General features: G+C 41.8%; 4 protein-coding genes across 4 annotated transcripts in view; 2 read left to right on the forward strand and 2 right to left on the reverse strand.

Moving 5' to 3' along the window:
• Positions 1–1,274, forward strand: part of slc46a1 (solute carrier family 46 member 1) — a 15,147-nt gene extending 13,873 nt beyond the window's left edge. The window contains exon 6 of the mRNA XM_034225556.1: positions 102–1,274. Within this exon, the coding sequence (XP_034081447.1) occupies positions 102–156 (55 nt within the window). The 3' untranslated portion in view covers positions 157–1,274. The remainder of the gene's footprint in view (positions 1–101) is intronic.
• Positions 1,263–8,458, reverse strand: sarm1 (sterile alpha and TIR motif containing 1). Its single transcript, XM_034225548.1, has 8 exons — positions 7,337–8,458; positions 4,245–4,863; positions 3,823–4,035; positions 3,638–3,729; positions 3,240–3,566; positions 2,874–3,063; positions 2,527–2,648; positions 1,263–2,324 (listed from the first exon to the last, which is right to left on the reverse strand). The coding sequence occupies exons 1-8, from the start codon at positions 7,798–7,800 to the stop codon at positions 2,213–2,215; spliced, it is 2,139 nt and encodes a 712-aa protein (XP_034081439.1). The 5' UTR covers positions 7,801–8,458; the 3' UTR covers positions 1,263–2,212.
• A 1,395-nt stretch (positions 8,459–9,853) lies between these two features.
• On the forward strand, positions 9,854–14,964 carry vtna (vitronectin a). The gene is made up of 8 exons (XM_034225555.1): positions 9,854–10,004; positions 10,717–10,836; positions 11,044–11,493; positions 12,028–12,167; positions 12,266–12,422; positions 12,683–12,835; positions 12,923–13,441; positions 13,937–14,964. The coding sequence occupies exons 1-8, from the start codon at positions 9,947–9,949 to the stop codon at positions 14,053–14,055; spliced, it is 1,716 nt and encodes a 571-aa protein (XP_034081446.1). The 5' UTR covers positions 9,854–9,946; the 3' UTR covers positions 14,056–14,964.
• On the reverse strand, positions 14,487–22,968 carry scarf1 (scavenger receptor class F, member 1). Its single transcript, XM_034225547.1, has 11 exons — positions 22,707–22,968; positions 22,431–22,492; positions 22,079–22,180; positions 20,101–20,641; positions 19,123–19,341; positions 18,609–18,737; positions 18,139–18,245; positions 17,917–18,028; positions 17,270–17,394; positions 16,414–16,551; positions 14,487–16,315 (listed from the first exon to the last, which is right to left on the reverse strand). Exons 1-11 carry the CDS (start codon positions 22,805–22,807, stop codon positions 15,198–15,200), a joined length of 2,754 nt encoding a protein of 917 aa, XP_034081438.1. The 5' UTR covers positions 22,808–22,968; the 3' UTR covers positions 14,487–15,197.
• Positions 22,969–23,195: the final 227 nt, after the last annotated feature.

Consider the following 23,195-nt stretch of genomic DNA (forward strand, 5'->3'; position numbering starts at 1 on the left):
TTGTAGTCATAAAAGCAATTGTGACCAAAAAGCATATGACAAAAGAATAATTCCCACTTTGCAAAATTAGTCATTCACCATTTCCATGTGTGTTTTTGTAGGACCCTGCGATGTTTGGACCAGAGGAGAGACAACAGAGACTCCACAGTATCCTGACCTTAAGAGAAGCAGAGGGCAGGAACGTGTCAGAGAGCTAACGTTTGTCCTGTTGTCAGTCTATGAGGTGAGCAGCTCTGACATGCATCTGCCTTATATTTCAATTTGAATGTATTAATACACACAACAGCTTAAGGTGCTAACCATAAGAGGAAAATCACAAACTCCTCAGTTGCTCCAAAACATTTCAAGCAAGGGTGCAACCAAACTATCAGCAATCCACAGCAGAGACAGTGAAATAGGAGCCGCATGCCGGGGAATACCGGGTTACACTTTGACCCTCCTCGCTCCATAGTGTACACTCCCTGAAGAGTCCCACCACCACAAACAACACAGGATAGTCCCAGAGCACAGAGAGGGAACAAGAGCTGCCAAATCATATTTTAAATGTTCGAAGGGAAGATAAAGAGGTTAAATGAAGTATTAACGCAGCTACTGTGAATTGAATAACATGAGATTACTTTCTCAAAGCCATTATGCAAATGTTGGGCCAACAAAACTTTAACCATAAAAGGATAAATGTTTTTCCTATTTTTTGTCAATTGTGCAATATTTATAAGTTGCATCAGATTTATTTATGAAATAGAACTTGATCATGATTTTGATAGTTTGTAATAATATGGTTAAAGGTAGGGTATGTAAGTTGGAGAAACCGGCTCGAGATCGCTAGAATTTGAAAATACACGACCGGAGAAAATCTGCCACTTTCTTATAGAGCCCCTCCTCCAACACACACATGACCAATGAGGGCACGAGATAAGTTTGTGCACAGATGGAAGGCTGACAGGCAGGTAAGCCATCCAGTTATTTTAGCCGGGCCGGCTAAAATGATTGGTCGTGCTTTTTACAGTACCACGGCTTCCACAGATGACATTTTTTTATGGATTTTTTGTCAAAGCACTTAAGATATTCATTGCTATCGGGATGTTAAGAGCATTCCATGGAACATAACAAAAAGTGTATCTCGAGCCGGTTTCTCAAACTTACATACCATACCTTTAAATCTGTTTCTGTTTACATGTCACACAACGATTAAGTGAGGATCAGTTGTTTATGTTTTTACAACACCCCTTTCATCATGTTTAAAATAAAGGGACCAAATTCTATTTTCATTCAAACATATGTTTTTTTTCATTTAATTTGATTCTGTTTATTACACTGAGGAAACAAGGATAACATAAAAATGGCATAGCAGACACATATTACTTCTCAGACTTAACACTGTGATCAATTAAACTTCAAGTCAGCAGTACTACATGATTAATGTTGTATCAGCACTCTACAAGCCACGCTGTAACACAGATGGGATCTTTTTCACATTCAAGAAGTAAACGGTGCATATTTGACTTCTGTGAGCTCATGATTGACTACAGAGTAGGAAAATATCCTTAAATACTGGGGTTTTCTGATATGGGTTTTCTTGTTGCCTGGACACTGCTTGAACCTGTATTTGGTTAGAATAGGGAAGCAGTTATACAACATGTAGCTTTTTATACAATACTTCATGCCTCTGGTTTATATTGAGCCCACCATAGAAACTCTCATCAATTGACCACATCTCCTATAAAGTTTCTTAACTATGACAACTCAAACATAAAAGCACAAATGTCAGTAAAGTCAGAGACCTGCTTTGGTCATATGAATGTCCAATGTATGAGTTAAACAAAAAGTGATTGCATGTGATTAGTAACTGCTTCAAAGATTGCTAGTGATGATTTTGCTGGGGTGCCAACAGCGGCTGATCTATCACAGTTATTTTCCTGAGAGACAGAAGGCATATACTGTACCTGATCACACATATACAGCAGAACGAGGGTATATCATTAAAGGCTTACAGTTTATTATATACAATCTGAAATCCCCTTTTGATTTTCATTTATTGTTTGCATTATACTATGTCAATTTATATCAGGGTTTTGTGTGAGCATAAACATAATCAGATTCACTTCACATGCATTTGGAGCAGGGGAAAGCTGCCGGCCTTTTCACCGTAGGCAATGTTGAATTTGGCATAATTTAAAGTCATTATAGCTGAAATCAAACTTCAAATGTCAGCTTATTTCTTTTTCTGCCCTTCGGGTGCATCCTTGCAGTCGATTTGGTCTTGCTGTTCTTTCAGAAATCGTAGGATCTTCTCGATCGTGGCCTCCTGATATTCGTGGGACCATCTGTGTCAAGACAAAGGTAACAAGCAATTAAAACCTTAAGAAGAATTAAGCCCTGCATATAAAGCAGATACGTTCTCTAATGGATGTTTTACATGAATCACAACAACAATAAAAGCCCAATTACACAGATGTGCTAACCAACAAAATATTTCTACAGTAAAGTTTTGGTTTATTTAAGTTTTAAGAGCAAGCAGTTACTCACTTGATGCCGTTGAAATTGAGAATTGACCTCATGTCCTCGGGCAGAGATATGGGGTCAGGCCACATGAAATTATCCGTGACAGGAACTATGTTCTTCTTCCCAGCCAAGGCGGTGACTATCTCCTGCAAGATTAATGAGCATTCCTTTGAGTCTATAAAAACTATAAAACACTAAAATGTTCGACAGATGTAAACAGGGAAGGGGATAGGGATTATGAATGTGACAGTACAAACTAAATTCCCAAGCAGCTAAAGTATCAATATGAATCCAGAATACGATTAAGGTGCATGGGGGTGAAAGCTTTAAGCAATATGTTATACAATACAGAAAAATTGAAAACTTCCAACCTTGTGCACCCAATCCTTCATGGCAGTGTCACCCATGCACTTGTCGAGTGCATTGGAGGACAGGACCAGAATGAAGTTACGCGCCCGCTGTACGCTCTGGATCAGTTTGTCCTCAAATTTTCCGGCCTCCAGCTTCTCCACATCTATAAAGACGCTGTATCCTCGGACCTGCAGGTGCACCTTCAGAAGGCTTGGGACAAAAATGAGAAAGTACATTTTGTTGCACATACCTTCTCTCCTTACTCTAAGTCTAATAACTAGAGCTGCAACAACTACACAACTAATCAATAAGATGAACTTAAAAAACATCCCCATCTATCTTTTAAGTAATTTTTCATGCATAATGTTTTGAGTTAGAATTCTGACCTTGCCAGCTGGGAGCCAGTAGTCCGACGGTAGCTGATGAAGACGTCGGGCCCTGCAGGCTGAGCATCAGTTTGGCACGGTTTTAAGGGCTTGTTGTTAGCTGAGAGAATCTTGGCTCTGTGGACGCCGTTGTCTATGTGGCAGTCGTTCTGGAGCTGCTGATCCGTCAGGCTCTTGAAGTTATTGCGATCCACTCCTGACTGGACCAGTCCGTAGGTGTACTGCCGGAAACGAGGGTCAACCTCCACTAACCAGTCAGCCATGTTGTTTGGGTCACATGTGGAGTAATTGGCATACGTCTTCAACACACACAGGTCTCTCAGAAACCTACAGGATGAGACAGAGCAGCTGTCAGACCGCTATTGCATGACTCATGTTGAAGGGTTTGTGGCACTTGCCTTTTGCGACTGAGGCCTGCAGTTATGCCCAGATCATGGCACAGCTCCTGGTCTGTGATGTTCAGCAGGAGGTCTCCATCTACTTGGAGCTCCTGTACAGCAAACATGTTAGAAGTGTCAGGCATAGTGTATAATATGTAGATCTAAATGCCTATATTATCTCTCTGTTGAGTAATAAAACATACCTGGAATCGGTCACAGTAGGCACTGAAGCCGACCTGCTGCAGCCAGGTCCGCACTTCGCAGGTTTTCCAGTTGGGCACACATGACAGGATGCGTCTTGGCACTTCCTCTCCCATCACGCTCAGTGCCCGCTTGGCGAGGCCACAGGCTGTACCGTTACTGGAGTACATCACCATTTTTTTTAGGCTCTGCACTGCTCCAATCTCTTGAAATATCTTAAAATAAACACAAGGGTCCAAGGACAGAGGGTGTCGTATTCATATTCTGTACAAACTGTAAAATGCACTGAGACAAATATATTAGTATTGGGCTATGTAAATAAACTTTGATTGATTGATTGATTGACAAGGTAAAACTAAGTCACATCAAAGCTACCAGACAATTATACATAACATTTTGAGCTACATGTGGTCAGTGATGGTACCTTAGTATTGCCCTGACGAGACTTGATGCTGGCCTCCACACAAAGGTAAAAGGCTGCAATGCACTTTCCTTCCAGTCTTGTGCCATCCAGTAATGGCAGAAAATGCTGCAGGTCAGCTGCTGTCCTGCCCTGCATGTTGTCTGAACTGTCCAACAAACTGCGGGCAAAGTCGTCCGGATCTAAAGATGCAATAAATGGCTCCACCAGCTCCAGGGTTCCAGATTTCACCACCTCTTTCTCAATTTCTCGGTTTGCAGCTAACACAGTCACAGCCAGACATGCATGGAAGCGAATGATTTCATCCTCTTTGGAAAAAGCCAGAGGGAAAAGCCACTCAGCTGCCTGCTTCTCAATCATCCATCTCTGGCAGCGGTGGCCTCCGTACATGGCACAGTTTGCTAGTGCCACGGCACAGTGGCGCAGCACTGTGGGGTCTGTGCCGCGGCACCAGAAGAGGAGGGCATCCAGGGCCCCGTTAGAGATAAGGTGGACAGACGTCTCCTCAGTGTGTTTGAACATGTGCTCCAGGATCCCCGAGACGCTGCGAGCCAGCTGTGCATCTTCCTGATGTCGAGTGAGGTTGAGGACGACCCCCAGACCCATACGGGCTACATAATCCCTGTCAACAGAAGTTTATAATATTGATATCAAATGTTGAGTAAGTCAATCAGACATCAAGACTTTCTGCTGTTAATGTAAACATTTAAGATTCTCCTGAACAAACAGGTGTTTGCTTTTCAACTGTGAGGATGGGCTACTATTATTGTTTTTATGTCATGCTGTGACCTCTATGACTTTTTTGTTGCCCTAGAATCAACATAGATATACAAATAGTAGACAGAACACTAACACTGCCTTTAAAATGTACAAGCCAATAAAAACAGCCTTGCTATTTTTGATAAACGTTGGTTTTGGAGACATTTCATGTCCCCCATATAAAAAATCTAATAATCCATGCCCAAAATGCTAAAACATGCACTTGTTGTGTTAAACATACTTGTCTTGAGACAAAATGTATATAAAGTTTTAGAAAAAGTGGTTTCAAAATATTATTTAAATTATCAAATAGCTCTCGAACATCCCCTAAATGGCATTTTTTTAACAGTAATTTTGCACAGAAGGTGTGTCCCTCAACATGCGTTCAACCCATAGACTGTATATATAAAGGTTCAACCCTGTTACCCAAACCTTTTTAGATTGGCACAGGAAGTGAAAAAACTGTAAATCAGATGACACAGTGGAAGTGACATCAGCAAGCCATGTGCTAGTGCCATGGGTAGACCAAAACTAAGTCCTCTCTTTTATTTTTCATATTTTTACAATCTTTTCAGTCTTAAAAGAGTGTGGCACTCTGACTCACTCAACCCTGTTACTGATATTATCAGAATAAAGCATATTCATTTCAAAGTTATCTTTCTTGCATTAGATATCCAAGTTTGTCCTTGCCTTGAAAGTAGCATTACATGCTACATCTAGCAATAATTCCTGAGGTTATTATAGAGATGTCCCGATTTTATTTAATGTTACAAAACAAAAATGACCATGTTCACGTCTTAAAGTCATCCTGAGGCCTTAGTTCTGGTTTAAAATTACACAACATCATGTATGTGTTGCTTCTTTTGGGCTTGTTTTCAGACCTGGTTGCTTATTTCTCTCAAATCTGGCAACAGAGTGGGCGCAGTGTCTAATAGTAGCAGTAAGCTAACGAGAGGCTACGTTCAGCTGGTGACTCGGGAGTCGGGACAGAGAAAATGTCAGGAGTTTTGAACTATTATAAAATTGAAACCGAAGGCAGTGTAACAGCCAGATGCAATGTTTGCAAGAAGGAGGTTCCGCGTGGTGGAAAGAACAGAGCTACGTTCAACACGACCAATCTAATACGATTGTTTGTTTTTTCATTTTTTCCCCCGTTTTTTTTCTCCAAATTGAATTTATTGAAATCTCCAATATCAACGTAAGAGCTTGTGCCTCTTCGGGGGGTGCTAACACTTAACCATAAACGTTATCGTTTACTTTCTCCGTCTTTATATGTAGATATTACTTTTCTCCGTTAATCTCCGTCACGTTCTTTCCAAAGCAACAACAACTTCCTGTCAACAGCGCTACCTCTCCTTCAAAATAAAAGCATGTCCACAAATAGGAAGCCAAGACAAATTACACTTAAGACACATACAACTGCAACGAAAGTAACAAACACAATGCGATATCCTTTTCAATTTCAAAGAACACAAATTGGGTTACATTAACAAATAACTATAAAACAGCAATACTGTAGAATAACAAAAATAAGTGGTTTGCTGCTGATTACTATTGAATTGTGTTACTCCAGTAAGATGGAAATATAATACTTTGTTTATTCATGTTATGTTAAGCTGCTGTTGTTCATTGCATTATTACTAGACTAGTTAGTCTTAAGGCTAGAATTCTGCACTAAGCCACATTTTTATTTTATTTTATTATTTGTGACTGAATGTGAACTTGTGAAGCTAGTCAAGCTACCTCTTTCCAGTAGAGTTATTTTTGTTTTGTTACTGCACTATCTGCACTCAATTTGTTTACATGGTTATTTTGTGATGGACCACTGATAAGCTTTATTTTTGTTTTGATCCAATGCTGCACAACTGAACTGATCCAATGCTGCTGTGAAAAAAAGAAGCTATATCCATGTTGGATAGAATGGATAGTTGGGTACTGTCATTTAAATAAATAAAAATAACCTTAAGGGACAACTTGAATGCTTTTTCCCTTTTTTTTCTCTTAATGCATTGCATAAAGATCGGATCGGGAAAAATCGGTATCGGCAGATTGTCAAAATCAAATGATTGGAATCGGATCGGGAGCAAAAAAAGGTGATCGGGACATCCAAGCTCAAATTAGCATTGATTTTCAACCCTGTTACTTTCAACCCTGTTACTATAATTAGAGTAACAGGGGTAATTCTTCATTGGAAAATATACATGTGATGCCTAGCTGGGCAAATCACTTTTTTTGATGGTTTATTATGTTTTTCCTAAATACATAAAATAAAATATTACAGACTTGCATATTGCAGAGCTGCTGTATAATACTGTAAAGGTTTAAAAGTAGCTTACCTGTTCTCTGAGGTCAGTATCTGCTCCAGCAGTTTTGCAGACTCATAGGTGATCTCCAGAGCAGGATTCTGCTGAAGCTGCAGCAGCAGCTCCAGGCCTCCATCCAGTCGGATCCTGTTGCAGATGTCCTCGGCCACCTGACGCCCTACAGTGGGCAAAACCCAGGCCTCCTCCACCAGCTGGAAGAGCTCCGCGATGGCCTTCCGTGTCTCATCTGAATCCGAGGTCTCGTGCGAGGACTTGAGCCTCTTGATGGCGCAGCGCAGGGCGGGGAGGGCGCCATCCAGAACCAGCTGGACATCGGCTCTGACGCCCGGAGACACTGCTTTAGGCTCGGGTCCGGAGCCGCTCCTCCCTCTCTGCAGCCGGCTGACATATTCCGGGACTGTAAGTCTTTCTGAGCTGAACATGATGGAGAAATGTCGATAGAGCCTCCACAGGAAGAGCGTCAGAGACAAGAGCATCTACCAGCAGAACCACGTCCGTTTCCGTGTATGAAATGTTTTACAAAGGCCTCTGAGAGATCTGATGCTTCGGAGAGATGCGCCAACCAAGGCCTGATATCAGATGTAAATCAAAAGTGACAGCTTTCACCAATTTGCATCACCTCTCTCTGGTCGATGTCATCCCTGGCAGTAATCTGTAAACACTGATCAGCAGATCTCGGGCCGGTCACAGTAAGCCTGCTCATAGTAAACAGATGCTTCTTTGTCTCTTTTATCCACACCGACCAGAAAACGACTTAAAGCGTTGACATAATCGAAGGGTCTTAAAGAGGCAACTCCTCCGCACCTCACAAAAAAAGTGGAGAGCCAATCCTCTTTGTTTCCTGGAAAATAAAACAGACTATTGTTGTCTATGTTTGCAGACAAAGAAGATCTGTTCAGGTTTTCTCCCACCTTTTCTAACGCACTGTAGCAGCTCGTCTCCCTGCAGAAATACAAAATATATTCACACTCTGTAGTGTCTGCACCTATCGCATCCTCTGGTCAGCATCCACAGGCTATCTGTATCTTCAGGGGTCTGCACCGCCCACCGGCTCTGGATACTTCCCGGGATGAACAGGAAAACAAGTACCCCCTCCTCTTTGGTCCCTGCACCACAGCCGGTCAGAGCTCTGTAGTGTATACTCAGGGATGTAAACACTGCAGGCCCCCTGCTGGAGGAACAGGAGAATAACCTCTGATTCACAGCTCAAAAGCTCCTAAAATGTGTTTTGCAACATTTCCGAGAAGACAATTAGCTCATACTAAATGTATTGAAGGCTAAATTAATGCCGTACCGAGCACTGGCACAGTTAAATATATGTATTGGAAAATAAAGAGATAATATGCTACAGGTGCAGTACCACAAAAGTAATACATATAATTCTCTCAATCAAGAAATCCATGCAAGCTTTACCCATATCTTGTGGCCGTGTGAAACGTAAATGTTCCATTATTTTCTTGTTGGATTGGAAATTGTGAAATTTTAAGTGGATCCAGATATTAATTAATTAGTTGTAATGCCGCATGAGTTATGAATAAAAAAGGATGCATGCCCACTTGGAATTTTAAAAATAACTTGTTTAAAAGTAATCACAATAATTATTAGGAAAAATATGACAAAATAAATTGAAAGCATGAAGAAAATCACATGGTTTCTTGAGACAAAATGGACTGTTCTGAAACCAGACAGAGGACTGTGATTCATGATTGAAATCATGGAGGCAACACGTGAAGGGAAGTCAGCTGACAAACTCATCTTTAATAGATTCAATAATAAAAATGTCCCTTCATTGCAGTGTACCATTTAGACCTTAACATTGGGAAATAAATCCAGCAGAATATGGAGTAAAACTTAATGAATAAAAACAATTCAGAGACTTTGTTTCTGATGTCGGCCCTTGTTTTTTCTTAGAACGTTTTAAATAACAACCCTGGCTGCGGCCCTGATTGCTGTGATTGTAAAATGTCATTAAGGCAAATATAACTGCTACTTTCACAATACAAATTATAGTTCAATCATACACAGGACAAGGATGTCTGTTGTCACGCTTTCATACTGCTGTAAAATGCTTTAATTAGCTCGTAACCGCATGTTAAACAGTTTTATTAGGTGACACAGCAGGTACTTTGCTTCCCTCTCTGTCTTCACTGAGGCCTCACATGCAAGTTACATGCTACATTCAGGTTTAGCCTTTTCCTGAAAGCAAGTAATGAAACAACACACATTCATGTTGTTCCCATAAGCTATGCTTCAGCCTTCCCGCTTCTACTAATTTTGTTCATTTTGTGTGTATGAATTATACTTCTTTGTTTTTGTCTGAATTTAGTAGAATAAATACAAATAAATGCTGTTGGATAGAAGCATTACTCAAACTGAAGAGAGAGACCTCTGCTCTGTGATCACTATGACACAGATTTGAGTAGAAACTCAAAAGCAACAGGGTCAGAGGTCACATTTCCTATCGATTTCTTTCTCTCTGTTTATTTGCTCCAATAGAAAGACGTTTGCAAATAAGGTTAGAGTAAACAAGGAAGCGGGGTGACTGACACATGTTTCCAATGATTGTGAGCATGCAGTGCTTCATTATTTCTTCATTCTGTCCTCTCACTCCGCAGAGACAACATGAGGCTGTGGGCCTTCCTGCTGCTCGCTCTAATCGCTCTGACTTTAGCCGCAGATGGTAAGAACAACTTTAAAAATCACTTTTAGAGTTCAGAGAAGTGTTTGTATTCATTATTGGGAGAAATGTTACTGGTTGTTTTTCACTCTTTGGTATAGTTTAATCATGTTTCAGTAAGACCCGATAATGGGCCTTTTCCGTGTGTCCTGCTTACTAGCACAGTGTTAAAGCGTTAACATTTAACAACATACATATTTATTGTTTTTTTCAAAGCTTTAGTCAAGACTGCTTCTAACAGGTAAATCATTATCAGTAAAGCTAATGATTATTTCTCAAATTAATACATGAATTGTTTAGTCTAAAAAAGGCCAGATACTTGTGAAAAATATGGCACTAATGACCAGAATACAAAATGATGTCTTCAAATTGCTCATTTTGTCCGAACCCAAGCCCAAAAAACAATTTGTTTTCAACATTTTCAACTTTATTAAACTTTAAAGAGCAGCATATTTTCATATTTATTTAATGTTTGCTTGATAATTGACTTTACAATTTAGCCAGTTCCAAAATAGCAGCCACTTAAAATGTTGAGATAGAAATCTGAAAAACTATGAATGATAATGGGCAACATATTCAATTAGTCTTTGTTATTGACATGCTGCCAACGCCTATATATATAATCTCCAACAGGGCAAATTCATTTGGTCAGAAGTGCAAAGAATACTGAATAAAACAATTTCTAATTTCTTTAACGCTGTCATTTCATCTTCAGAGTCGTGTATGAGTCGCTGTGAGAATGGATTTAGCTCAGAGAAGACGTGCCAGTGTGACTCGATGTGCAAATATTACAACAGCTGCTGCTCTGACTTCAAGGTCTATTGTGGCATGACGAGTAAGAAACCCCTCTTTAAGATACCCTAATGTTGTGAGACAAACATTTCTGTAGAAATAAAAAAATGGCATATCATAATTTTAACAACTGTTCTATATTTGGTCTTGTATGCACCATCATACACCAAAGCATATGTGTATACCTACGTGGCAATAAACCAAATTCTGATCCTGAAAGTTGTTCATTATTATGACTTCCCATTCTCAGCTCGCGGGGACACGTTTGTGTTTGCAGAGGATGATGATGATGATAGTGAGCTTCTTCAAAGCACCACTCCCTCGCCTCAACGCTCATCCCACAGTCTGTCCATCACTGCTACCGATCACAAGCTGAAGCCCACCGAGCAGCCCATCTCAGACTTTGGTCGCAGACAACAGGAACAACATGAAACAACTCTAGAAATGACCAGACCCCCTCGACTGATGGAAACAATACTTCAGAAAATCCCTATAACACGCAAAACACCCGTATCAAAGACAGTGGCGACTGCACAGATAACAACTGAAACCCCTGTGACTGAGGCAGCAGTTGAGACCACCACCGGCCCCATCACAACAGCGACCACCGAAGCCCCCGACCCAGACGCTATGGCCTGCAGCGGGAGGCCTTTTGACTCCTTCATGCAACAAAAAAATGGCTCCATATATGCCTTCAGAGGTGAGTGATCCCTTCATATTTAAATGTAGAGAGTGCAACTTCAAGCGAGCCATATTGTGCAGCTGTACTAATGACTGAAGAGGTCCACATTTTTATTTGTTTCCTGCCAAAACAGACAAAGCCTCAACAACAGATTTGCCAGTAATGTTGTTCCTGCCCAGGGCCTAATTCAATAAAATAAAATAAAACGCTGTGTCATACTGGAAAAACAAACCCCTTAATATCCGCCTAATAATAATGAATCATCCTATCCTTTAAGAAGAATATGCTTTTGTTGGCATGCAGTGCATTTGAACTCTTTTCTAGTTTTTGATAATTGTGTTTCGCTTCATTACATTTGTATAATTCTCATTCTTTTAAACATCACCTATATGTAATTAGTATTTTTCTGGCTCTGAACTGAGTATGAATGTTATTTTATGTTTTTTAATCCAATAACTGTTATAATGTAATGTGTTGGACCCCAGGAAGATTATTGGAATCCGTTTCTGTCGCGGTGAAACACACTTGTGAACTTCTGTGTTTTTTTTCTAGGGGAGTACTTTTTTGAACTGGACAAAAAGACTGTTCTTCCTGGTTATCCAAAGCTCATAAAGGACGTGTGGGGCATCAGCGGGCCGATTGATGCTGCCTTCACCCGCGTCAACTGTAAAGGCAAGACTTACATCTTCAAGGTGAGGACTCAGCAAAGTATCTTGATAAATCATGTTGCACATTTCCTTTTGTTTTGCTTTGATAATAAGTGTATGTATTAACACAAAACCTTCCTCAGGGAAATAAGTACTGGAGGTTTGATAACGGTGTGATGGATGAGGACTATCCTCGAGATATCAGCGTGGGCTTTGACAAAATTCCCGATCATGTGGACGCAGCGTTTACTCTGCCGGCTCCTGGTCACAATGGAAAGGAGAAGGTCTATTTCTTCAAAGGTACTGATAATAAAACAATAAATCCAGGTATATTCTGTATAATCTTCGGTTTTTGAACATTTGAACATTTGAACATTGACTCACTTGTTCCTAATAACAGGTAGCAATCATTTACCTAATGATAGGCAAAAATATTCCAGGTTATATTACTTCTTTATGAAAACATATTTTAAATGTATTATGGAATAGAAAAAATAACCTTGTGAAGTAAAAAATAAAGTATATATCTTTTCAATAAAGCATCTTGTTGGTTTCTCCAGGGGATCAGTATCACACATACGAGTTTCTTCACCAGCCATCCCATGATGAGTGCATCACCATGTCAGAGAGCTCTCCACCCCTAATGTTCAGACGCTACACTGACGTATACTACAACAACTACGAACGCGTCATCAGCGAGCTGTTCTCTAGCTGTAAGTTGAGTCAAATTATAGATCATGAGATGCAGATGTAGATGCATGTGTTGCTACAAGCTTACAGTTTTTTCTTCTCTTCTCTAGCGCCTCAGCATCACGACAAACACCACTTCATTGACAAGGACTGGAAGGGTCTCAAGTCTCCAGTGGATGCTGTCATGGCTGGCAGGATGTACGTCCCTCCTGTGAGGCCCGCACGGCGCCGCAACGACTACCAGCCAGGGCAGCCTCGGAACCAGCAGAACGGGCAGAATTACCAGCAGTACGGTCAGCAGTATGGGCAGCAGTATGGGCAGCAGTACGGGCTGCAGTGGGCTCATAGGAGGCAGAGCCGTTCCCCCTACTGGGGCTCCACGGCTGAGCAGGGGATGAACATGGGCCAGGGCTTTGCAGACAGGGGGATGGAGATGGGTCTGAGGTTGGCAGAGAGGGGGATGGAGGAGAGACTGGGACGAGAATGGAACAGACGATGGGATCAAGACTCGGACCAGGACAGACGGAGAGGCAGGACCCGGCAGAACGACAGAGGCAACCACGACTCCAGAAACGTTGGGTCCGTCTCCAGGAGTCTGCCCATACAGAGTGTCTACTTCTTCAGAGGAGGTTGGTGGACTTTTAGATTAATAATAGTCATAATAACAAACTATTTAACAACATGAATTCTCACACAAAAGCCTTTGTCTTGTCTAAGTCGAAATGTGGGCTTTTTCCAGACAGATGAAAGAAGACCTTTCTGGGATGAGTTCCAGAGAGAAGACTGGAACTCATTCAAATATTATTTAATCAAACTTTCCCACAGAAGGCTTATGTAACTGGTTTCTGTATTATGCTGCCATATGACAAACAACATAAGAGATCCCCTGCAGTGTATTTCTGCCTGCCAGTACTTTTATGATCCGTTTTATGATTCACCAAAAACAAGAAAAAACAAGTATAAAGGAATCCTTTGATTAATGCCGGCTATGACAGATCCAAAGTACGGTTGATTTATCTTTACCAACAAAGTGTGCTTTACGTAACACAAAAATGACAAGCCCGGCCTGAACATGTGCTGCTCCAGAGAGTGGAAATGAATGAGTTGTTTTCTGTTTTTTCTAGAGTCGTACTACAGAGTGGACCTGAAGACCAAGAGAGTGGACCCAGCCTCGCCGCCGTACCCCAGATCCATCGCCAAGTTCTGGCTCGGCTGTTCAGACACCACCGGGACAGAGAAGTAGTTGCAAAATGTATTGTTATTTTAATATAACCACTAGGACTACATTTGTATATAACTGATTATTCATTTCCCCTGAAACTGGCAGTGTTGGCTTCTTGTAAAGTGTGACACTAAACAAACCGCTCGTCAACTTCAGCAAACATTGGAGATCAATGAAGGTCCAACACTGCTGCTCTTCACCGCCGTAGTGTTTTAGCATGTCCAAAGTTCAATTGGTGGATTAAGGTTATCTCATCTGTTCTCAAAATCAGCTGACCGACTTAGTTAAACAACTATAAGGAAAATAACCTCCATTTGGAAATCCAGAAGAGATCGGATACTCTAGTATTATTCTACAGGTTTTCTGTTCCCATGTCTTTGTTTTGGGGTTTATAATATTCAAGAATTGTGTTACATTCATTCCAAAACCAACACAGATGGTAAATCAGGGACTTTTTTTCTAAACCATGTATCTACACATGTTTATTTTCCATTGTTTAATCATAAGCATACAGTAAATAACACAATATAAACAGGGTTGATGAGACTTTTCATCCACAAAGGGGTCATAAAAATGTGGCACATGGTCGTACAGATTGAGTAATTAAAAGGAAACAATCTCTAAAATGCAATAATGGCGGTTTATGCTAACAGCAGCATTGTGTAACTGCAAAGGTCACAGAGCAGCGGCAGATCGGACTTTGACCAGAGGTCGAAGAAAACATTGTTACAATTATAGTTTTCTGATATCTAAGGGCTAGTGTAAGAAGGCAAAATATAATTCCAATTCATACTACAATGGCAAAGCAACCTTGTTTACTTTATATGTTTTTTCACGGATCTTTGAACAATGTATTTGATCAGCATATTCACAACCTGTTACATCTGTTCCAACTTGTACGATAACAAATAAAAACGTCATATATTTAAAGTATTTGTTTTGTATTATTCATCTTTCAACCTAAATTATACATTTTATATGTTTTATTATGTATTCTGGAGGCTATGTAAAGGTATATTTTTTCATCATAAATGCTTTGTAAACCTTAATTCATGTAATACTAGAAAGAAATAATTCTTCCCTTTCGTGCCTGTAACATTGTAATGACAGAGTAATAAATAAGCAGTCCTGTTGAATCAGAGCTGTTGACGGTTTCTCTGAGGTCATGTGTGTTTAATTATGACATTTTCATAGCAGGGCTCGTCATTCACACTGACCACCGCTCCTTCGTTGGCGATGACCTCAGTGAGACTCTCTGCATCTCCTGCTGCTCCCACGGTCAGGTAGGGGCCCTCAGTTTTTCCCGAGGTGGGGTCGCTGCCCTCCGCCCTCAGATCTGACCCTGAGTCAGCTAAAGCCAGCTCTGGCACGCTCTTCAAAATGGACGACAGCGGCCTTTTTGGAGTGCCGCTCTCTGAGGATGTGTCGTTCGCACCAGCTGTATCAGGGGTGTTAACAGAAGCATTCTTTCTCCTGATTGGCTTACATATTCCTACCTCCCCCGCAGGCGGCGCCCCCTCCTCCCACACGCTCGCCCGCGCTCCCAGCTTCCTCCTGGGGGGTTTGACGATAGCTTCTGCTCCTTTGGGCTTGGGCCTGCCTACCTCCTGCTCCCTCTGTCTCTGGAGGCTTCCGATGCGCCGCAGCATGGCCTGAACGGGACCCTCAGAGCTCGTCTCCGTCTTGGACACGGGCCTCCCTGCCTTACCCACCGTCACATACACCGTGGTGACCTTATTTAAGACCCCCCCCTGAGCATCAGAGGCAGGTGTCAGCAGCTGGGTCCCTTTATGAGCAGCTGTGTTGGACATAGTCCTCCTTCGTCCTGAGTCACCAGGGACCTGTAGGGTGGTCCGGGAAGCGGTCCAGTCTACTTCCTGGTCCCCTGCATCATAGTTAGTTTCCTCATATTCTGTCTCCTGCACATCCCCATCATCGTCACCCTCATGGTCCTCAGCTCCATCTTCCTGCGCAGTTTTAGAGGCACTTCCTTGACTTTGGAGAGCAGACAGCATCAGAACACCCCAGGGTGACTTGGGTTTGTTTCGCAGGTGACCAGGGAGAGCACCGGGGTCCTGAGCCGAGCCACGCCTCTCTTTGGGGCTGAAGCGGGTCCCCTCTGCAAAAGAAACAGAAGGCCGCTTGGACTTGGCGATGCTGGAGGTGCGAGGGATGTTGAAGGGCGAGGTGATGTCCTCACAGCTGAAGCCGGAGGGGTCCATGAACATGTTGCACTTCGAGCTCATCTCGTGGAACTCGCCGCCCGCCACCGAAGGGAAGTCTGCCAAAGAGAGGGAGAAAGAAAAGTAGGGCGACATAAGAGGAGATATTCTGCTTATTACAAAAGTATTGCAGTGTGAAGTCTGTCCCTGTTCCTACCTTCTCTGGGAGGGACACAGTAGAGCGCCTCCCCCTCCTCCTCATCACTGTCGAAGGACGACCCCTCCGTCACCCAGCCAGACGACGGAGGCTCAATGAAGCTGTGGTTGAACGTCAGCTCTGGGTCATGGTGAGACACTGTGTGTGAGAGGAAAAATTCAAAAGATAATCTTAGTCGAATCCATACATGGCTTGTTCTACAGTATACTAAAAGGTTATGGCTTTTAAGGTAAGGTTTGAAGAGACACATTTTTTTTGCACTAATGTTATATTTTCAGTTTGATGTAAAAAAAAAAAACTTTCATAATGAAGAGTGTGTACATGTTCTGTGAAATTTGGGTAACAAATGTATTTTTACTTCCATTTTCCTTTATAACTAAATCAAACCCTGCTTGAATATTTCACAAATCCAGGAACAGCTGGACTTTTTGACTAAAAACAGCATCATGTTTTATGATAAATGTATCTATTTTCATTTGATTCCCAAGAGGCTGTATAAACACACTTGATCCGTAAGTCAAGAACTAAGTGTTGTAAAATGTTGTTCAACTAAGGGCTGTAACCCAGAAGAAGAAGCAAACTGATGATAAACAGTAACTGGTTGAGCAAAGCGACTGAAATTTGACAGCATATCATGCAGTCATTCCTCCACAGAAAGTAAACCACATTGTCCGTCACAATGTAACTGAACTCTTAAAGAGAATAGGTTATTCTTTGTGAATTTCAGAAAGGTCCATCTTGTCCTTTGTCTTCCTTAAATATATGTGCGACTTTTGTATGTAGAGTTACACAATCCATGAATTACAATGTATCACTGTTTTATGCAGCATGACTCTATAAATGCTGCAGGACTGACCTGTGACACGGGGCAGGCCAGAGGACCAATCAGAGATACAGGGCAGGGCCGCTCCGATGTTGGCCAGGACGCTGTAGACGTGATACTTCATCCGGACTGACCAGCCTCCCTCAGCCATAGTCGCCCTGGAGGAAGGAATGTGTATATTGTACGAATGTAACACTATTGCACAGTGCCCTATCTGTATTGAATTTCTTTCAATACAGGCTGGCATGATAGCAGATTCTGACTACACGATTATTGTGGCCAAAATAATTCAAGGTAAATATATTATCCCAATATATTGAAAACATTTGAAAAAAATTGAATAATAAAGATACTATCAATCATCTTTAAGTTTTTGGGCTTTTTTATAGCAAGTGAATTGATTTAAAATGGAAGTGTAGGGTGGCAAAAAAGAACAATTACAGTAATGGATAGTGTAAAGGCCTTTATAATACAAATATTACCATATGTTTATTATTAGAATATCAATAAATATATTTTTTTATTGTCAATACCAGTATATGGTGCCATCCCTACTTTCCACCATTCACAATGTCTGGTAGAATTATGATTGCAGGTTTTGTTGTTAACTCCTGTTCTCTCCTTGAGCTGTAGAGGGACAGGCTCATGGCTCAATTGATAGGGAGCAGTGAGGTACAGACCTGTCTTTGCCCCCGGCAGGAGCCCCTCCACAACACAAACAGCAGCAGAGCACAGCGAGGAGCAGCAGGAGGAGAGGAACCAGCACACCTGCTATCACTGCAGCACTGCCACCTAAAACACACACACACACACACACACACATGATAAAACCTTTGATTTCATTCACCTATCCATGCACCAGATACACAAATGTATTTTGATAGACATATGGATGGACGTACTGTTGGGACACACTCCAGTGACTGGGTCGCAGCCGCCCCCCTCCCCACAGTCACAGGCGGAGGAACAGTTGAAGCCGAACTGCAGGGCGGGGCAGCTACTGTTACAGCTGGGAAATATACAGAGTCATGCAATTACATCACAGCACAGAAGTCATTCTATGCATGAACACTGAGTCATTTTCTATTTCAGTGTGCAGTGAAAGAATACTGCTATAAACATACTGTGTCTTAGAGAAGAAAATGAAAGGGACCATAACTGTTTGGGGTCAATGAGCATCACATTTGAGTGGGCCTTTACTTGGTTAGAGACTCACACTGTAAGCATTTGTCTCAGTTGCAATATTTGCACAGACATCTATCATATGCTCCAACAAAGGCCTTTATCATCAAACACATTGGACATTTTCAGGTTTTATAACTCAACAGGCATGACCCAACATAGAGTAAAACCGTTTGAACATTGTGCTCACCTTTCTCCTGTAAAGCCGGGCTGACAGTCACATCTTCCTGTCACTTGATGACAGTCACCATGGAAACATGGGCTACACAGGAAACCACAGGCGTCTCCAAACGTCCTGTTAGTGCAGGCCTCCTCGCACCTTGGCGAAGGGAACAAGGACATAAATAATCATTTTACACGCATTTCCCATCTTTAACCTTTATCTCACTACATGTAAAACTGTTCAAACAGATTTCCACAATTTTATGGATATTGTTGTAGAAATCTAAACACTAATGGACATTGCAGGAAGAAAAAAGGGCATGATTGTCCATCTTTATCACACACTCACCCCCAGTTTTATAGTTAAAATAAAGGTTACACACACTATAATGCTGGCCACTTCAGAAATGTGAAGATGGGAGCATAGATAAGATCAAGAGGCAAACGTCTTCAAACATCATACCATTAGTTCTGCATAGTACATTCACTATAAGCCTTGTTACCTTTAAGTTACAGCCAACAAATAAAACACTCATCCAGACCTGGGACCAGTGCATCCCGGATCACACCTCCAACAGTTCCCAGTTTTTGGGTCACAGGGTTCGTTGTTCCTGCAGCGTGGACACTCCTCCAGGCAGCCATCACCATAGGAACCAGCCGGGCACGGCCGGTCGCATCGTGTCCCGTTCCAGCCGGACTCACAGGCGTCACAGGCGCCGTCAGTGTCCGAGCAGGGCCGGTGGTCTCTGCAGAACCCACAACTGAGGACAGGAGACGACACAAAGAGATTCATAGGTGTTCAAAGGGGACATATCAGGTTCATACTTTTGGGTTTGTACTAGAACACGTTTACATGCTTAAATGTTTAAAACAATGACATTATATATCTCATACTGTCTATCTTAAAATATTAACCTTTGTATCAAATGCTTTGTGTTAGCGCATGTCAGCATTTTCCTGTTTCATGTCTCTGCACCTTCATAACAGCAGAATGACTGAAACAGCTTTGTAGCAACACTTTTCTACGTAGTATAGTGTATCTTGTTCTCTTGTTGTTGACACAATTTAAATGTATTCGTACAATGATAGTAAAGTATCTTGAATCTTGTAATGTCAAAACCTTACAGAAGTTTTCCCAGGCCACACATATATATCCTTTTGCAGCACATCATGCACTTTTATTCTACGATGGAATTTTTTAATGTATGTCAGCTTGTTCTTTTTAACGTTTCTCACATACTAGTGTTTATCTTATATGCTTGTTTGTATGTATAGTTTCGTAATATGTAAGTGTGGAGGGCTTAGCGTAAGTATTTCACAGTACAGTCCCTGTTTAAAACTGTATATATGACAATAAAATATCTTGAATCTTATTGTGGGCTGTGTACATTTGTATTGTGAACTCCATGGATTGATAACATTGATTCTTTAAAAGTAATAATATAGCACAAATACAAATACATTAAATATCACTATTTACAATATGGCATCTTGAATCAAAACGCTATATCTACACAAACCTCCTTTTACAGCCACTGCCGTATTTCCCAGCTTCACAGGGCTGGTTGCAGTAGACCCCCTGGTACCCCGGCTGGCACAGGCACTGTCCAGTGTTCGGGTCACAGGTGCTGTGTGTGAGGTCACAGTTACACCTCCGGTCACAGCTGGGCCCCCACCAGCCTGCCTCACACTCACACACACCTGTTCGCTGATTACATTGGGACAGGTAGCAGTTGCAAGCGACGGGACATTTCAGCCCCCAGTGGCCCCTGTTGCACTGACACCGGCCTGTCAGCTGGTCGCAGCCGGGGCCCGCAGACCCCACGCTGCCGCACTGGCACGGCTTGGAGCAGGTGGCCGTCCACCAGCCCTCGTCACAGGAGCAGTTCCCGTGGACGGGGTGGCAGTGGCCGTGCCGGACGCACTTGCAGGGGGACTGGCAGAGCGGGCCCCAGCGGTTGGGGTTGCAGGTGCACTCTCCGGTGACGGGGTGACAGCGGCCGTGAGGGAAGCACTCACACACCTTGCGACAGTCCGCAGCCCAGAACTCACCGGGACAGCCTGGAGACAAATGAACAAACACAGAGAATAATACAACACCAATACTGCACTTAAAGGTCTCCTATTATACTATTTTTAGGCATATATTATAGATCTCAGATATATAAAAATATGTCTATGAAGTGTTTTGCTCAAAATAACAAACACCAATTCTAGCCATGCCTCATACCCCTCTATTTCAGCCATGTTAGAGAAGTGCTGATTCTGGGTCGGTAGCTAAAACAAAAAAAAGGAGGGGGAGCTTATGCAGGAGAATTCTACCGGCAGATACTCAGCTAAATGCTGCCGTGATTAAATATCATGTTCTAAACCACATCAAGGATTATTTCTGAAACAGTATGGAGCTCAAATGCTTTTTCTCTTGCGGATTCACCACAAAGTGAGTTCCCTTTTTTATTTCCTGCTTTTTTACACATACTCTCTCCAGTACAGCGTAAGCTCTGAGTGTTAGCGATGCTTGCTAATGTAAACAAAGACCATACTTCCAAAACACGTTGCGCATTGTTTCTGATAGCCCCCCGTTTTTAGAGATGTGGGTACGGAGGAAAAGAGAGAGGGTTTTGTTTTCAGACACTTACACACCGGGGACACATATTTATACATAAAAGACATAAAAAGTGCATTTTGCATGATAGGTCCCCTTTAATACTTTCGTATAGGGATGGAATGTAGTCAAGTCCTGTTTTTAGTATAATTTTGAGTTACTTGTGCTCAAATTGACTAATTAGATTGTATGATACTTCAAACATGCCAAGGATAAATATTGTTTAAATAACTAACTATGTTGTGATCATTCTATTTGCCAAGTTGAATGTAGAGCTAATTTAAATCTGACTTTATGTTGTGGCATGTGCATAGAAGATATTTGTACGCAATTAAGGTTTATTTATGGTGTAGTTTTTGAGTGGTCTGTAACTGAAACATTGTTACTCTGTATTTATTTTCAGTTCTACAAAAAAGTATGTATGGAGAGAGGAAAAAGGAAAACTAAGTGAAACATTAAAACGTATCTCGCATGTTCGAATTCTTTGATGACATGCATTAGGGCAGAATAATAGCAAAGAGTAAGTACAAAAAAACATTTGAAACAATCTAACAATGTGCTAATACCCATATACTGCATGGATAATAACATATAAGTCATCGGAGCAATTGCTCTGCATAAAAAGCTATTTATTTTTAAATACATCAAGCTGATAAGTACTTTTTGCTTCAGTAGGACAAATTCAGGACCTCCAGTCATAAAGGGGTATTTTCACATGGTATATAAATGTTACATTGTTAAGATTTGAATACTTTCACAATAGGTTTCATACAAGAAATTAACTTTAGTAACATTTGGCAAAAAGGACTTATGTTATTGTGCTAAAATATTCACATTCTCTAAAACTAACAGACATTACTAAATCAATGCTCCACTTGTTTCTTGTAACTCACGTGTTTTACAGTGAGCTCCGAAGTAGCCAGGGGGGCAACGACACACTCCGGGATACACACAGATCTCATCCTTCAGACAGGCCTGCTCACCCTCACACACAGCTACACACACACACACACACACACACACACACACACACACACACACACACACACACACACACACACACACACACACACACACACACACACACACACACACACACACACACACACACACACACACACACACACACACACACACACACACACAGCATACCAGTGAATGAGACAACAGGAAAACTAATCCAATATGGAGGCAGTAAAAGCATAACTCCTGCAGATTGTCGTCCATAAGAATAGTTAAACTCACGTAAGGTGCACTCTGTTCCCTCTTGACGCCACCCAGTGCAACAGACCAGGGTGGAGGGGTCCCTGAATATACAGAAAATAATCAGCCTGACAAATCTGAAACTTAACAGAACTCCAGGAAGAACCGACTAGCAATAGCCTGATAAAACAATTAATAGGAGAACATTTACATTTTAACCGTCTAGTTCAATCCTTAACTCCTTGAAAAATACCTTGGCTGTAATAAAGGCTACAATTTGTCATATTATTGTTATAATGCTTTTTTGTGAAGTTGTACCTGATATTGTGGCAGACGTTTTTCCCAGCAGGATCCAGTGTTTGTGAGGAGGACAGTGAGCAGCAGAGCAGAGCACTCAGAGCTCCGAGGAGAAGCTTCATCTCCACACAAACTCCGTAAATAAAACCCAGGAACCAAATGTCTTTCTGTCTCTTTATGTCCGGTCTGTCCCTGACTTTCCTCTAAACTTTCTCTGCTTCCAGTCAGAGGCAGTGTCTCTCTTGCTGTGTGCCCTCCACCCTTCCCTGCTCCTTCCTCTCCTGTGAGTCGTCTTGTGGCTCCACAGCAGCCAAAGAGGTCAAAGCCCCCAGGTTTCCTCTTCCCATTTCCTGGGGAAGTCAGAGCCACTTCCTTCTATTCAGCCACACAGAGAGTTTTAAAGATGGTCGAACACTAACACATGAAACTCGCCGCACACACTGGTGGGGGCACGTAGAAATGCAAACACCCAACCCTGAGGTTTCACCTTTTCCCAGAATCTATTGTTGG

This window comes from Gymnodraco acuticeps, unplaced genomic scaffold (assembly GCF_902827175.1).
Source record: "Gymnodraco acuticeps unplaced genomic scaffold, fGymAcu1.1, whole genome shotgun sequence".
Lineage (NCBI taxonomy): Eukaryota > Metazoa > Chordata > Actinopteri > Perciformes > Bathydraconidae > Gymnodraco > Gymnodraco acuticeps.